Source organism: Coniophora puteana (genome assembly GCF_000271625.1).
Source record: "Coniophora puteana RWD-64-598 SS2 unplaced genomic scaffold CONPUscaffold_9, whole genome shotgun sequence".
In the NCBI taxonomy this organism is placed as follows: Eukaryota; Fungi; Basidiomycota; class Agaricomycetes; order Boletales; family Coniophoraceae; genus Coniophora; species Coniophora puteana.
Genome location: NW_006913061.1, coordinates 171,208 through 185,630, shown reverse-complemented (window position 1 = coordinate 185,630; position 14,423 = coordinate 171,208). Strand labels below are relative to the sequence as shown.

At 50.6% G+C, this 14,423-nt stretch overlaps 5 protein-coding genes across 5 annotated transcripts; 3 read left to right on the top strand and 2 right to left on the bottom strand.

Moving 5' to 3' along the window:
- Positions 1-121: 121 nt before the first annotated feature.
- Positions 122-548, bottom strand: CONPUDRAFT_155535 (uncharacterized protein; the record flags this gene model as incomplete). The annotated part of the gene is made up of 2 exons (XM_007772402.1): positions 122-334; positions 387-548. The coding sequence occupies 2 exons, from the start codon at positions 546-548 to the stop codon at positions 122-124; spliced, it is 375 nt and encodes a 124-aa protein (XP_007770592.1).
- Positions 549-858: 310 nt separating this feature from the next.
- CONPUDRAFT_155534 (uncharacterized protein) lies at positions 859-2,912 on the top strand (the record flags this gene model as incomplete). Its single annotated transcript, XM_007772401.1, has 8 exons — positions 859-1,062; positions 1,119-1,222; positions 1,270-2,062; positions 2,111-2,139; positions 2,197-2,553; positions 2,605-2,701; positions 2,752-2,778; positions 2,826-2,912. 8 exons carry the CDS (start codon positions 859-861, stop codon positions 2,910-2,912), a joined length of 1,698 nt encoding a protein of 565 aa, XP_007770591.1.
- A 3,665-nt stretch (positions 2,913-6,577) lies between these two features.
- CONPUDRAFT_74413 (uncharacterized protein) lies at positions 6,578-7,934 on the top strand (the record flags this gene model as incomplete). The annotated part of the gene is made up of 8 exons (XM_007772318.1): positions 6,578-6,650; positions 6,794-6,813; positions 6,938-6,982; positions 7,020-7,061; positions 7,205-7,223; positions 7,395-7,454; positions 7,505-7,645; positions 7,714-7,934. 8 exons carry the CDS (start codon positions 6,578-6,580, stop codon positions 7,932-7,934), a joined length of 621 nt encoding a protein of 206 aa, XP_007770508.1.
- A 1,154-nt stretch (positions 7,935-9,088) lies between these two features.
- CONPUDRAFT_74412 (Opi1-domain-containing protein) lies at positions 9,089-11,355 on the bottom strand (the record flags this gene model as incomplete). Its single annotated transcript, XM_007772317.1, has 7 exons — positions 9,089-9,545; positions 9,600-10,267; positions 10,321-10,500; positions 10,639-10,783; positions 10,830-10,939; positions 10,992-11,298; positions 11,321-11,355. 7 exons carry the CDS (start codon positions 11,353-11,355, stop codon positions 9,089-9,091), a joined length of 1,902 nt encoding a protein of 633 aa, XP_007770507.1.
- Positions 11,356-12,283: 928 nt separating this feature from the next.
- Positions 12,284-13,704, top strand: CONPUDRAFT_138158 (uncharacterized protein). The gene is made up of 2 exons (XM_007772400.1): positions 12,284-12,883; positions 12,967-13,704. The coding sequence occupies exons 1-2, from the start codon at positions 12,742-12,744 to the stop codon at positions 13,149-13,151; spliced, it is 327 nt and encodes a 108-aa protein (XP_007770590.1). The 5' UTR covers positions 12,284-12,741; the 3' UTR covers positions 13,152-13,704.
- Positions 13,705-14,423: the final 719 nt, after the last annotated feature.

Genomic DNA, 14,423 nt, shown 5'->3' with positions numbered 1-14,423 from the left:
GACTTCTACATGACATTTGGACATAAACGAGCTCAGTTAATACATGGTGTGCATCAGTATATGGATTGGAGGACCAAGAAATTAGTTAGACACGCATATATGCGCATTTTCTGACCCGAAATTATGCTGGGTACTTCGTAATACCCTTTGCAGCGAGCCTCTTAGATCTCCTGCGGGGCGAGCGCACTCCGACCTCGACGGAGGCCGCGCGGATGTGCCGAACGAGCTGGGAGGGCATCGGAGTGGAGGGAGTTCTTCTCGAGAGAGGGAAGGATGCAAGAACACGTGCAGCCATGCGACTGCGACTTGTGTCGATGATCTTGACAAGTACATGCTATAGGCAAGGATATGAGCAATGAAACAAGCCGGAAAAAAAGGAAACTCACCCCAGTGTGCTTATTGGCATCAGTCAGCGTAATGAGCTGACGATTTCCCTTGTAGATATCGAGTATGACCGAGTCGGCCACAGCCTCGGTGATGTTGACCGAGATGACCGAGTTGCTCGGCGTGGTCAAAGGAGCGGGTTTGGCGTAGTTGACTTGAGCCATTAGTCTATAGCTCTATGTCAGAAATATATGAATACAATATATTGGACGACTTACGTTGGTTTTGTGCGCGTAAAAACGGGAGGGAGGGAAGGAAGGGAAATAAAGGGAATCGAGTCGAGGACTTCATTTTATCTAGCCGAGATTAAGTCCGACGCTTCGATCGAAGCGTGTGGGAAAATGGCCTCGATCGAATGAAGTCCTCGACCTCGACGCGTCTCTCTTTCCCTTGTCTCTCTTTGTCTCTCCTTCTCGTCCGCATATATCCACGCCCACCTCCCACCCTCTCTTTTTCTGTAATAACTTATCATAAATGTCCGTCTACGATGCCCACAACCACCTCCCTTCTCTCCCCTCCACCAACGACTTCTCCGGCCCAAACACGAACCTTGCCGACTTCTTGAGCTCGCTGCCGCCTTCTGACGACTCTCCGCTTGACACCACCTTGTATCACTCTCGTTCTTGGCCCTCTCAGACTCTTCAAAACGCTGGCATTCATTCAAACAATCACATCAACGTGAGTCAGCTTTCTTTTCTCTTCCATACTTACTAATTCATATTATACTCTTACAGTCTTCGTATATGCTCCTTCAACAGGAGACCATTTCTCTACGAAACGCGAACTCGCGTTTAGAGGCCCAGAATGCCTCTCTGAATTCTTGTAACCAGCTATACGCGTAAGTCTTTTTTTTCGTCGAATATATGCGCTCATTTTTTTTTACAGCAAATCTCTTGCTCGCCTTACGTCTACGTTCGCCTCAGCGCAAACCAGTCCCCTAACTACCCAGTCCCCGCCCGCTACAACCCATCCCACCTGTTCCTCCCCTTCAACCGTCTCCCCCGTCTCCACCAAAGATGGCCCTCCCACCAAGCGGATCAAGCTCGACACTCGAGCTCTGCAGGCTCCAAAGCTATCGTGCGCGGACTTCCCCAAGGTCCGTTGGTGGAAGCAGCGAACATATCAAGACTGGATCGAGTCCCCGAAAATCATCGCTCGTGGCATCGCCGACAGCCAACTCCCCTTCCTGGAAACCACGGAAGGTCATCCTATCTCAAAGGAGGAGATGGCCAAGGTAACAAAGGTTTGCCGGAGGGTCTGGAACACCCTCATCCTCAAGAACGCGGCTCCAGAATCATGGGGTGCGGCCTCAACTGACGCTATTGAGCTACTTACAGACGAGCTGGCGACCAAGTTCCCGTGGATCCTCGCGTCCGAAGACAACTGGAAGATCGAGCGCCTGTGCACCATACGATACCCCTCCTTTATGCAGGCCAAGCGGGAGCGGGAGAAGAAGGCTGCGGAAGCAGCCGCTGCAGCAGGCCAGGTCAAGCAAGAGCCATCAGCCCCGCCCGCACTCGAAGATCGTCATCCCGAGGTCCAAGGCAAGGGTAAGGAGAAGGACACCAGCGACGCGTACGCTGAGGATTTTGCGCTCAACACTGCCGAAGCCGAAGAGTTTGGAGTGGACGAGGACGAGCTGGATGACACGGACCGAACTCATTCGTCTAATGAACTGGTGCGTATCAACTTCATTTCTTATTCATTCTAACTCATTGCCTGTTAGCTATCGATTCCCGAGGTCGGAAACCCATTGTGCGTTTTTATATATATTAATCCTCCAGTATCATACTGACTTTTTTCTAATTCGAGCACTCCCCGTTTGCCCTCAGTCGGGCCAAGTCAACTGCCAGGCGCTCATTCGAAACCGATCTCGGTTTCCTCCACCACGTCCATCCGAGCCACTACTCCAGCTCGACCAGCATCTGTGCCCGTGCCCGCTCCTGTTCCCGCCCCCATCTCGACGCCCGCCCCCGTACAGGCTCCTATTCCCATCCCGGTTCCTGCTCCCGTGCCCGTGCCCGCTCCCGCGCCCACTCCTCCTCCCGCTCCTACTCCCGCACCCACTGTTGCACCAGAAGCGGCGAGGACGAGGCCTGTTCGGGCCGGCAAGACGGCAACCACTACCGGTGGCAAGCTACTGAAGCCTGCCAAGCTGCGCTCTGGCAAGTAAGTCGCCGATTCACTGGTTGTTGCTCTGATACTGACGCACATATCGAGAACATTGGCGCAGCATCTCTACATCAAAAACAAGGGTGCAGTTACCATCGAAGACTTCACTCGATGGTGGGCCACTTTGGGCGAGAAAGGTCAAGAGGTACGTATTTTTTGGTCATTTCCCTGAGCCTACTCTCACAGAAATTACAGACATATAACACAGATGCCGAAAAGCTAGTAAGTCGGGTCGTTTGACTAATTGAACCCGCTGACTTCGTCTGCAGATCGAAGACAAGATATGGGTTAATAACACTGCGGGTGTTATTGCCACCACCATCGCAAGCTCGACGTTCTATGACACTGACAAGTAGAAGGAGGGGAGGCGAGGAGGGCGAGGAGAACAAGCTTGAGGGCGGCTAAGTCGCCAGGGAGAGCGAGGAGGGCGAGGAGAGAGTTGATATATCATGATGTACTGTAGGATACGTGAATGAAAATTCCAGTATCTTCCGGTATACAAAGCGTGAATCCAACCGCTCGAGCGCACACATACTACAATATACGACCTCATATATTCACTATGTAGTGGTATATAACGGTACATTTGCTACAAGACACGCCGAGCTACGCTCCGGCACTTTCTATCGAATTAAGCATATATATTATTGGGCTCGAGCTCACACCGCTACAGAATATCATAATTTTCCCGAGGGCTTAGCTGAGGACAAAAACGCACCATAGATAGTTGCACGTATCACCAGCAAGTGTCATTCTACCAGGTTCGGGGTTTATTCGGGATAAATATTGCAGGCCAAGATCAAAAAGGAAACCCCCATATCAAAACGTCAAACAAAGGTCAACAAAAGCCTACCATAATTTTGAAGATACGAGTTATACTATTTGTCCCATTTTAATAGTGACACATGTGCTGACATACGGTTTTGACGACCTGCTCGATTTGTACGTGTTGGTATGGCCCGGTATGCTACAATAGGTCCTGTTCTTAGTGGGGGACAGGGATGGACCTGCAGACAGAGTCTACGGATATAGCCGAATCTTGGGAACGCAGAACAGAAATAGGGGCCAGCCGATGTCTTTCTGCAACGGGTCGAGGTAGACCAGGGTAGACCGCAACGTTCGAAACGTTTGTCACTCTTTGTCTACACTCCCAACAACGACGTTTTCTCTCACTTAGAGGACCAAGTGGACGAGAAAATGTGCCAATCAGCTCGGCCCACGCCCGTTTACTTGATCTACAACGTTGACCCACTCGCCGTCGTCCGATGCCTTGCCCGTTCCCTGCCACCAAGGGCACCTTGCACATCTCACACTCGCGTTCGTGTCTGTTCTCGTCCAAATCTCAAAGAACATTTCATCTAGACGATTATAGATCCTCCAAAGTCTCAAGGCGAAACCATTGTCCTCGAGAGCTTCGCTCACACTGGACTAGATTGCATCATTGCCATGGCGCCAGCGATCCTCCGTATGATCCAGATGTGGCCACCAGCACCAAAGTCTCATGGATATATGGCCCTATCAATGCATCGCTACTTGGTTGGACCAGTAAATTGAAAGGGATGTGAACGGATAGCTGTGATGGAAAGCGAGGTAGACGGTACGTTGGTGTCATTGTTCTTCAATACCTATCCCGCCGTTCTACTCAAGTTGACCTCAACCGCTGCCATCTTCTTGATCTCGCCATATGATCCCTCTTTCACTCTTTTCTCAGAGATGTTACGAGCAGTTCCCACGTTGATCCAAAGACATAACCAAATTACGAGACGCTGGCTATGCCCATCACCTGTGCATGGTTGCGTTCGACCAATTCATCATCCTGACGTGAATGTGAAGCAGAGTCCCCCACTTCAGGACTGAGAACACATACGCTTTGGACCTCGCGAAGATAAGCAAGCCAAACAACTAGCCTCTGAGGTGGCATGATCATCTCGTGAAGGCAGGGTACGTTCTCGTTTCGAAGGTCGCACTGATGAGCCACAGCACTCTCCACCCTATTCCCACCCAGATACCCACCGCACGATGAATGTGCGTGCCCTTGACGGCCTGAGAGACTACGCTCAGATCTCATCCCATCTCATATCCCAGCGTCCGCGTGAGCTCGTGGACCTGCTAATTTGCACTGCTCGTGTCGACGATGATGGTCTTCTCACCAAAATACAACGATTGTGCCGCAGTGCAACGAGTTTCTTGCACTTTTTGCTCCCCTACAGGACGATAATTTGCCCGGGTGGTCCGGCAACAAGCCTGAGGTCGCACAGAACCGTCCGATGAAACTCACGGAGAGTCTTGCGGAACATAAAGCGGAGGTGACGCACTTGGTGTCCTCGCGCGATCATCTGAGCAGGCACTACAGTATGTGATTGTTCCATCTCTTCTCGTCCTCTACATCACCTTTCCAGTGGCAGACCCTGCGCACGGTCTTTCCACCCTGCCGAGCCTCTGTCGTGAGTCTATTCCATGTCAGGCAACGACATTTCCGTTCTAACCCTTCGCGTACTCTCCTCGCGTGCCGCCGGAGATAAGTGAGGTGAATGCTATGCCCGGAGCATGGGAGCACAAGGATGGTGACTTGTCTTCCGACGCCCGTGGTGGTGGATCACGGTATTTGTTACTAATGCATTTCGTCCTTTACTCACTACTTCTTCCAATGTGAACAAGTCTTCGTCGCAATGGATTATGCAGATGAGGGAAAGGAGGCCGGCAACACTCAGCGTGTTCTCGACTAGCTGATAAGAAACCACGCATCGCTCAACCCCTGAACTATCAGAAAACGTCCCGGCTTATGGGCAAGCTTCTTTGCAAACTCTCGGAACAGCCCTTTGATGCTGTTTGGGCGATGTCAAGCGCCTTCCTTCAGAAACGTATTTGGAAACGGGGATCATACTACTGTCCGACGGCTCTGCACATTACTCACACTGTGATGCCTCAGTCTCGTTGGTCGGCAACAAGGGCATAGAGGGCGATCGTAATGAGCACGGTATTAATCGAACAAACTGCGGGGCGTCAGCGCATAGGAAGCTATTGATCATGCGTGTGACTAGGCGCAATCAACACGTTTTTTCACGAGTCTTTGGCCCCGCGCTTCAAACTTCAGTCTTCTTTTCCTGTCACCCTACGCGCAGGCATTGCCACCGTACTCCTCGATGTGCCGGTACGAGTCCCTTCGGCACCAGATCACTTTACCTCCGCTCGTACGTATCTCAACGACCACATACTATCCATGGTGTGCACTTGCACCGATCATATCTAAAAAGAAAGTACAACCGCATGATCCATTATGGTATCCGTTCTTCGCCTTTTGTATCACTCAGGACCCGAGACACAAAACATTACATATGAGTTGTGCACGCCGTGGAAGCAGTACAGCATGTTTCAGCCAGCTGTCCAACGCGATAAGGGGTGGACATCGGGAGAATGTTCTACTTTAGTGCGACGCTGATATGCAGGTGTGTCTACTGATGTGAATGCTACACTACGACTCGGAGACAATATGCAGCGGCATGTCTATGCGATTTTCATAGCTGTGAGAGCTGTCCTCATCATAGGAGGGTGTACTTGGACGACTGATGGAACTAAGAAAGGGGACCGGATCATCAGCCATACTTACCTTAGAGAGATGCTACCTTCGAGGGTTATCGACTGAGCATGCTTCCAAAAAGGCTGCCCCAAATCTTGCTTACATGTGGTCAAGGTGGGTGTAGCCTTACGTATAATATTATCGTATCTGTACCATAATCATGATCATCCCGGACGGTTTACCCCGTTTCATGTGAGCAACAATCAGTATGCTGGAATACATTATTCATATGATTTTTCCGATGACAGGTACACCATCAGGATTGAATATGATTATTATAAACACTGATATCCGTTTGTACTGATATCCCTTTATATCTAGAGCTATGCATCACAAATATATCAATAAGGGTCACGGTGAGAGCAAGGCCAAGTAACAGACATATAAAGGACCAACTTTCTGGCTGTGAGCTTCACTCCACCTTTACATTGTAGGATATACACAATGTCCTCGGTTTCGCTTCAGCAAGAATTGGAATCTGCAGTGTCCTTTTTCATCACAGCCGGGTATTCAGCAGGTGAGCTCACTTGATATGGAAACGTAACACGGAGTATTACAAGCTGAACGGACCTCGTTATAGCTGCTGCAATGACTCTAGTGGTCTACGATTATTGTGGGCGTTTCCCAGCTGTTATTACAGACTTCAATAACTATCCACAGTTCTAAATATCGATTCTGAGGTACAAACCCTAATCCAAAGTTATTTCCATGAATAATCGATTACTGAATGTGCACCATAAGGTGGAATTTATTTGGGTATATATCCAAAATTGTTAAGAGTAGATTATGGTGATTAACTCTCAGAATCAGGCCAGGAAACTCTCGTGGACAATGATTGTCTACACAGGGGTAAGCCATACAAGAGGGATTCACCACTTTGTTATAGAACCTTGTTTCAGATGCGGTACTTGGGAATATCATATGTAGTGTGAGTGCACTATGTGCTGTATGTTTACTTCATTTGATAACAGTGCCACTGCCAAACACTCTAGCCTGCTCCTAGGTCATACATCCCTAAACTCCTGCAGATGAGACCTACTAAGCAATGTCATTAACAGTGAATGAAATTAGCATCCCAATATCAAGCTCAGTGAGTTGTCGAAATATTACTTTGATAACAACACAACAACAACGGTATCTTTGTTTCATAGCAGTGAGTTTCAACACTCGCATATGTACTACTTTTATTTGAGGGGCTTATCCTTCTCAGGTGTAGGCAACAGGTTGGTGATGTGACAAACTTAACTGAGATTTTTGACAGGTTATCTTGTCTGGGTACCATGGGAAGTCTTGTCAATTTCGCTTTCCATTGCTTTACAAGGTACAGTTGCTACTATAATTCTTCTCTTCTTCTAAGATATTTGTGTGTAGGCATGATGGCTGTTCGGGTATATGGGCTACTTGGCAGGTCCAGGGTAGTCTTGATTGGTCTTTCCGTTTGTTTCACAATCACATCTATCATCAATATTACTAGTGATGTGATTGGCCTGGCCCCTGATCCTATCTTCATCAGTGGGTCGTGTTTCAATTTCTGGTGGTAAAATTGTCATTATATCTGCTTTTAGCAACATTTTCTATAGCACAACTCAACTTCTGCAATTTCAACATCCCATCAACTCTCTTGTGGACATATCCAACAACAAGTATGGCGGTTTTGGGGTTTGACATAGTCCTTTGCGCTCTGGCTATAACCCATGCTATTAAGTATCTTCCTTCTTCATTTTGGCTCCATCCACAGCAGACGGCAGCGAGTATGAGAGCTGTAATCGTTCGAGACAACCTGACATACTTCTTCTTGTAGGTGGGAACCACATCTTTCATTCCTGGTTAATTTCATTAAACTTCAGTGCCTTGATGTGTTACATGCTTTCAGCCTTGGAATTTTCACTCTCCATCTCAACTGTAAGGGAATGCTCACATTTTCATTCAGCTTTCCACTGATAAAATAGTGCCCACTAGACCATAACATATAACATTTTAAATTCAGTCTCGAGCACCATTCTCATTGCTCTGATTGGCCCGTGGTTAATCATCAGCCTGCGGAAGAGCTTCGAATCGAGCACAGGTGACGAGGTATCAGGCTCCCGAGAACTCACATCGGTGGCATTTGCCAGCGTTCCTCCTGTCGAGTCCGTTGGGAATGTGGTCGAGGACGATGAAGTATTGCGGAGCGTTTGACTTTTTGTGATTTTTGATCTTGACCTGTATGTCGCACGTTGCTATAGTAGATCGCATTTACATTCCGTGGGTTAACTATACACGGATCTGCATCTTCCGCCAATTGCCTATTTATATGTGACCCGACTTCGTATTTATCGTGCATTGACTAGGTCATTAGAATTAGACGCTAGGCTAGAAGCCATGTCTTATTCTATGGACATTTCATTGAATTGGTCACCCATACTGCGACAGCCACAGGGAGATGCATCTAAGATGTGTTACACCTCCCAGTCGTACTACAACCTGAGGCGCACGGGATATATAACAAAAGTCCGAGGATAGACAGGCAAAGCGCCCGGTTTCCAGCATTACTACATACGCAACGTACAAGAGTAAATTTAGCTGAGGCGCGAGGATAGAAACATGTAAACGAGAGAGAAGGTTGTGATTGTGCGACAATGCGTGCATACAAAGGCAGAAGCTACGCCATGACTCAGCCACCGTCAAGATAACAGAACAGGCAACATGCCAACCAGAACGGCGAGAGAAACCAGAGAGACATCAAACAAAGGGATGGAATAAGTTAGCGTCCGCATCCAACGTCCAAATGGCCACAACACGAGTGCGACCTATCCAGCGCCGTGCCATCCACTCACGCATCCATCGACCACGGCACCATGAGAACCATCATGACCATGGATGGCGGCTTTCGACCGAGAATCATCGAATGACCCTCGCCCAATATCACGTCCAAATGCAGCACGCCAAATTACAAGGTCATCCTCATCAATCACCTCACGCGTCCACATCCATCGCCTCCCTCCCACCATCGCCAACAACAGCACCGGTACCAGCCTTCTCTTCAACAACTCTCCCACCCAACGATAACGCCGCTAGCGGCGGCAAACTCTGCATTTGCGCCGCCCCCATCGGAGACTGCTGCACCTGCACCTGATTCAACTGGTGCACAGCACCCAATGAGAGCTCGATGGGCGTCGTCGGCACGCTCGAGTAAGGTGTGTCCTGCGCCGGCGTCGAGACAGCCGAAGTCGAGGTGGACGAGGTGAGGTGCGGGAGTGAGTGTTTCCGCCTGTGTGCTAGGGTGGATGATGATGATGACGATCCGTTGACATCTGAAGATGAGGCTGATGAGGGAGGAGGGGGAAGAGGCATATCGTCGCTCTGGGCCTGAGATTGTTGCTCGGATATCTGACCTCGCTGAATGCCAACGACTCTCAGGCGTTCGACCCATCTGCATACAGAACATATGAGAGATCGTGAGATGAGCGACCGAAGAGAGACTTACGCATCCGCTCGATCCAAACTCTCCTTCATGACTGGCGTGACCCCTCTCATCATATCCAAACTCTCCATCGCGAGCGTCAAGATCCGCTGCGCAGCAGCCGTTGAAGACCCCGCCGTCGGAGCCGGAGGGCCTGCAGTACCCGTCTCTCCCGCGCCTACTCCCCCAGCAGCACCAGCTATCGACTTTGGCTTGACGCGGGGGCTAGAGATCGGGCTGACGGGCCGTGAGTTCGCGGGCGTCGCTGTCCCGCGGTTGCGGTTCTGCGCCTGTCGAGCCTGTCTTCCTCTCCTCGTGGCCCCGCCGACCCCGCCACCGCTGCTCGCGGCCTCGGCGGCACTGCTCGTGCCGTGAGACGGGACACTCGGTCTGCTAGACTCGACAGGCAGACCCTGCGTTGCGCTCGCCCATCGTTGTGGGAGGTGCAACATGAACCCACGTACGCGGCTGCGAGCGGGCTCGGGGAGGGCGCCACCAGCGTATTTGGAGACGATGTCGACTACTTGACGCAAAGTGTGTACGACATCCTTATGAATATCTGTAAATGTGCGGAGGTGCGAAGGGGATATCAGAGCATCAGGGGAGGTAGAGCTATTCGCGGTGGAAAGTTGAAGGGAGACGATGAAGTCCCGAAGTTTGAGAATCTGGCCGTCGATGTGCTCCGTTGCGTACTGTTGTTACCCTATGAGAACAGGTTTTACTACGTGAACGATCAGAGACATACCTGTAACCACTGCAGACAATACTTCAACTTTCGCATACTCTCCTCGCTCACCGCCGCACCGACCCCGCCCGCTTCGAGCAGTAGTCTGTTACTTCCCCTGCTGCACGATCTGCTGCTGCTTACCGGTTCTTGCCGAATCCCTTTCCCGACATTGTAGCCGCGGTGTATGCGTATTAAACTCTGTAAAACTTGCGGGAGGCGGAGACGTTACGTTGCTCGCATCGTCTGAGAATCACATGTCAGGATGATGTCCTACGCAGTCGGACCAATGGTGACGCGAGGCGGAGAGGATGTGTATGGGAGAACAATCGCACGTACCGTCGGCAGCATATTCATGCACATTCGACGATGACGGTGGTCAACCGCCTGACGTTCATCGCGATCCGCCCGCACTGGTGTCCGTCCACCATTGGGAGCTATAACCGCGAATGCTATCACTCGACGGGCTTCAGTATTTGTCGATCTGGGAGGAAGCTGAGTGAGGGAAAATATATGAAGTAGGTGTACACAGTCGATCGAGCTGTCTGCAGGCAAACGCGTCGAGTTGGTTGACGTGTAGTCTTCCTAGGACGGGTCGGTAGAAGGTCGACGCGGATGACTCCATCATCTCGGTGCCATACTAGGGAGTATAGAGTGAGTTAAGAGCGGACAGGAGCAATGGAGGACCGCACATTGACCATGCGTGAGCTAGCCTTGGTGTTTTCATGTCTTGAGGGCGGTATAAACGACAGGGAAGTGGGACACGCGAGAGATGAGGTCTGGAGAGGCGCGTCTAGGTATTGGTGTCCGTTGGATGCGGAGGCTGAGGCGCTGAGGGTGACGGTGAGCCTGGAAGCCAATTTGGCCGACTGGGATGAGTGCACATTTCGGGTGTAAATAGGGAGAGGGATACCTGTGCGAGCGTTGTCTCGCATGTCGCCGAGTGCGCTAATGGCGATTCGCACGCCCTCATCCTCGCTGGATAAGCCGCGAGGGATGCTGTGAAGCTTTTGAAGATGACGATGAGAAAGCGGAGGCTGATCGGACGTCGGACATGTTGAGAGGGAAGAAACAGAAGTCCGAAGACGAGGGAAAGGCGACTTCATCGACCTGATGGCTGCATTGCCTTGGTGCCAAACTAGAGTATGAGGTTAGCCGTATAGCTACTGGAGAGTTTGCAGAGCTTGTCTGGCAGGAATTCGTTGGTTATAAATACACATCAGTTGGGCGACATGAGACGAAGTCTACCGAGGACGCGTGAGGTATCGGCGCGAGTGGATGTCGCGGCTAAGAGCGCGCGGCTGCAGCCGAAGCGTGGGAACGCAGGCAAAGAAACAGGAATCAACGGACCACAGCGGTTTGTTCATGCTTTCATCCGATATGTTTTGCCTTCACTCATAGAAGACCACGCGGGCAATGGTTAGACGAAGCTGATCAACCTCAAGGCGAACTGACAGGCAGATTCTTCCCACTCGCCGCCGGCCGGTTCCTTTCGCGTTGCCAAGGAGGAAGGGCTAGCACAACTTGAAACGTTTCTTGGGCATCTGAGATAGACGAAGCCGAGCTATCTCTATGATCTAGTAGACGTGAGTAGAGGTGGGTGGACAGATGTGATGGGGAAAGAGAAAGGCGGTGAGTCCACGTAATATGTTTTCCATCGCTACACCTCGCCGTTTTGTCTCGGCGCTCTACTATGCAATCTCATCCTTCTCGCTATACGAATTCCCACCTGTACACTTATCCTTACCCATCGTCGATATCAGCTCACCCTAAAAGCTGATCAGGTGATGTAACCAGACCTCGATATCCTCGCGGAATCCGACATATGCATGAGATTGCTCCAACCAGTCTAGTGCGAATACCCAAAGACTTCCACCTCCGCAGGGAACATGCTTGGTTTGGATCTCGCGGAGATACGAGACTCGTACAGCCAGCTACTGATGGTTAACGCGAACGACTAGATGATTATCTCGCCAAGGCCAGACACGTTCACACCTTCGAACTGTCGCTGGTGGTTCACAACGCCCGCCATCCGTCCTTCCCCCCATCGTTTGATGTAACCTCTATTGTCGGCTGACACATCAACGCAGGAAAACACCCCAGCGACGCTCAGCGTATCGTCGACCAGTCGACGGACATCTATGCATCACTATCTACCGCCTCGATCGCTCCCTGGCTCATGGGTCAGCTCCCATGCGTGCTCACGGTGCCGCTCCTGTTTGGGCTTTGCGTAAAGAGCAAGACGGGAAACAAGGATAGTACCGCAGTTCTGCGACTAAATATGCTGCCATCGCTCTCACCACAGGGCGTTGCTTCGTGCAAGTCTCCCGACAGATCCTTATAGCAGTCCTGCGCCCGGCCCTTGCGGCGGAATACTAGGTGGTCCATCGTGCCCAATCACCACGCGCAGTCTGCTTCTCGCTCCCACCTCGTCGTGAAGATATGCACGCAGATCTTGAACAGCTGGGAGCAAGTCTGAGGCCGGTTAAGACCGCTCGACACCGCTCCCGTATACGTTTGCGGAGCATCAGGCATCGGTGTCGCATTTGTCTTCATGCGATCTTCTCGATAAGGACTATAAAGTGTATGAGTACCTGCTGAGTACAAACTCTTCCCTGTTCCTTTCGCCTCGTCCACATCTCCTTCTGATCGAACCTCGTCTGTCAGCCTGCGTGGAGAACAAACCGTACCCTCTGACCTCCGGGCATACGTCCCGATCACCTCCGTTCGCTCCTATAGGGTGGCGCGGATCGTCTGCTCGGTGTACCCACATCCTTCACGTCCAAGAAGGAGCAGCAAAAACGCCAAATCCTCTTTGCAACCCCCATCATCTCACTCTACTTCGCCGTTAGCGACGGAGGGTGCGTAAAACACTACTGCGCAACACTTTTCGACGCTGTCCTGCTCGGCCGCAGCTTAAACATCCACCACACGGGCTCAAGCTCGAGACGAAACACCAGTGGCCGGCGCTCATCAGAGCGTATGTGTAGGGGAATTTGAAGGCGAAGCGGAAGTAGTTCGCTCTGGCTCTAAGAAAGGACATTGTGATTTAGCGGAGAGCTGACGGGTAGCCGGAGAACCATTCGCTCTTGAACGAACTCTCATCGTGATGGCATTTCTACTTTAGTATTGGATACATCTTCAATCTCATAACAAAGCCAATCCGACAAATTCTCTGAGGTTGAACCGCCCTGGATCGTGCCTTTCGTCACAACGCTGCTCACAAGCAAATAACGACCTTGTCTCGATTTCTAGATGCATTGATCTCTCCTTCCCCATGCTTCCCGTGAGAGACCGACACTGGACGAGTAGTGGCATTTCATACAGGCTCGCCAAGATGTTAATCCTTTCGCTACTGCCTACTGCCCCTCGGCCATTCATAACGTTTGATCGCCTTCCAGTAATATCTCACCTACCTTTACGCACACTCATGTCCTTGAAACGTGCCTGTATTAGACCCCCGTTCTGGTGTAACGATGTGAAATGAGGAAGTTGACCTTGTTTGCAGGCGAAACACATTGTGGCACGCATCTGTTTCAGATTGTTAATATCTATATTTTGTGACACATCCACTCCCAAGCGTTCTAGTTTTAGGCCCTCAAGGACAGAACAGGACAGCGTTCGGGATATAGAATGTTTCCCCGACCATGCTAAACTACAACGTCAGTGAGAAATTGGCACCGTTCATCCTTGCGCTTGCTATCCATATTGCGGCCAATCCTGACTTGTACTCCCGATTATCACCGAACTCGTCTCAATTTGAAGGCCATGAACTACTGTACTCTAGGTTTGTTGACAAACATGAGAGTGCCACAGTGATCAGATACACAGTGAGGGACTGTACAAAGGAACACATTCCTACTAGAGGTGGTTTTGCTATGTCTCTTGTACACTTCTATAGCACACGGCATCTACAATGTCCTCAGCTTTGTCCCAGTAATGACTACTATGCCAGGATTGACCTATGTGTACAGAAATACTCTTGCACAATGCCAAAGACCCGACGCAGGCGGAAACTAACACTTGCGAAAGGCTCAATATATCATGCTCCAGGTTCCTCACTTATTGTGATACATCACCGTGGTGAGTGTTCCGTTTCCTTAAACCTATCCTACGAATAGTAA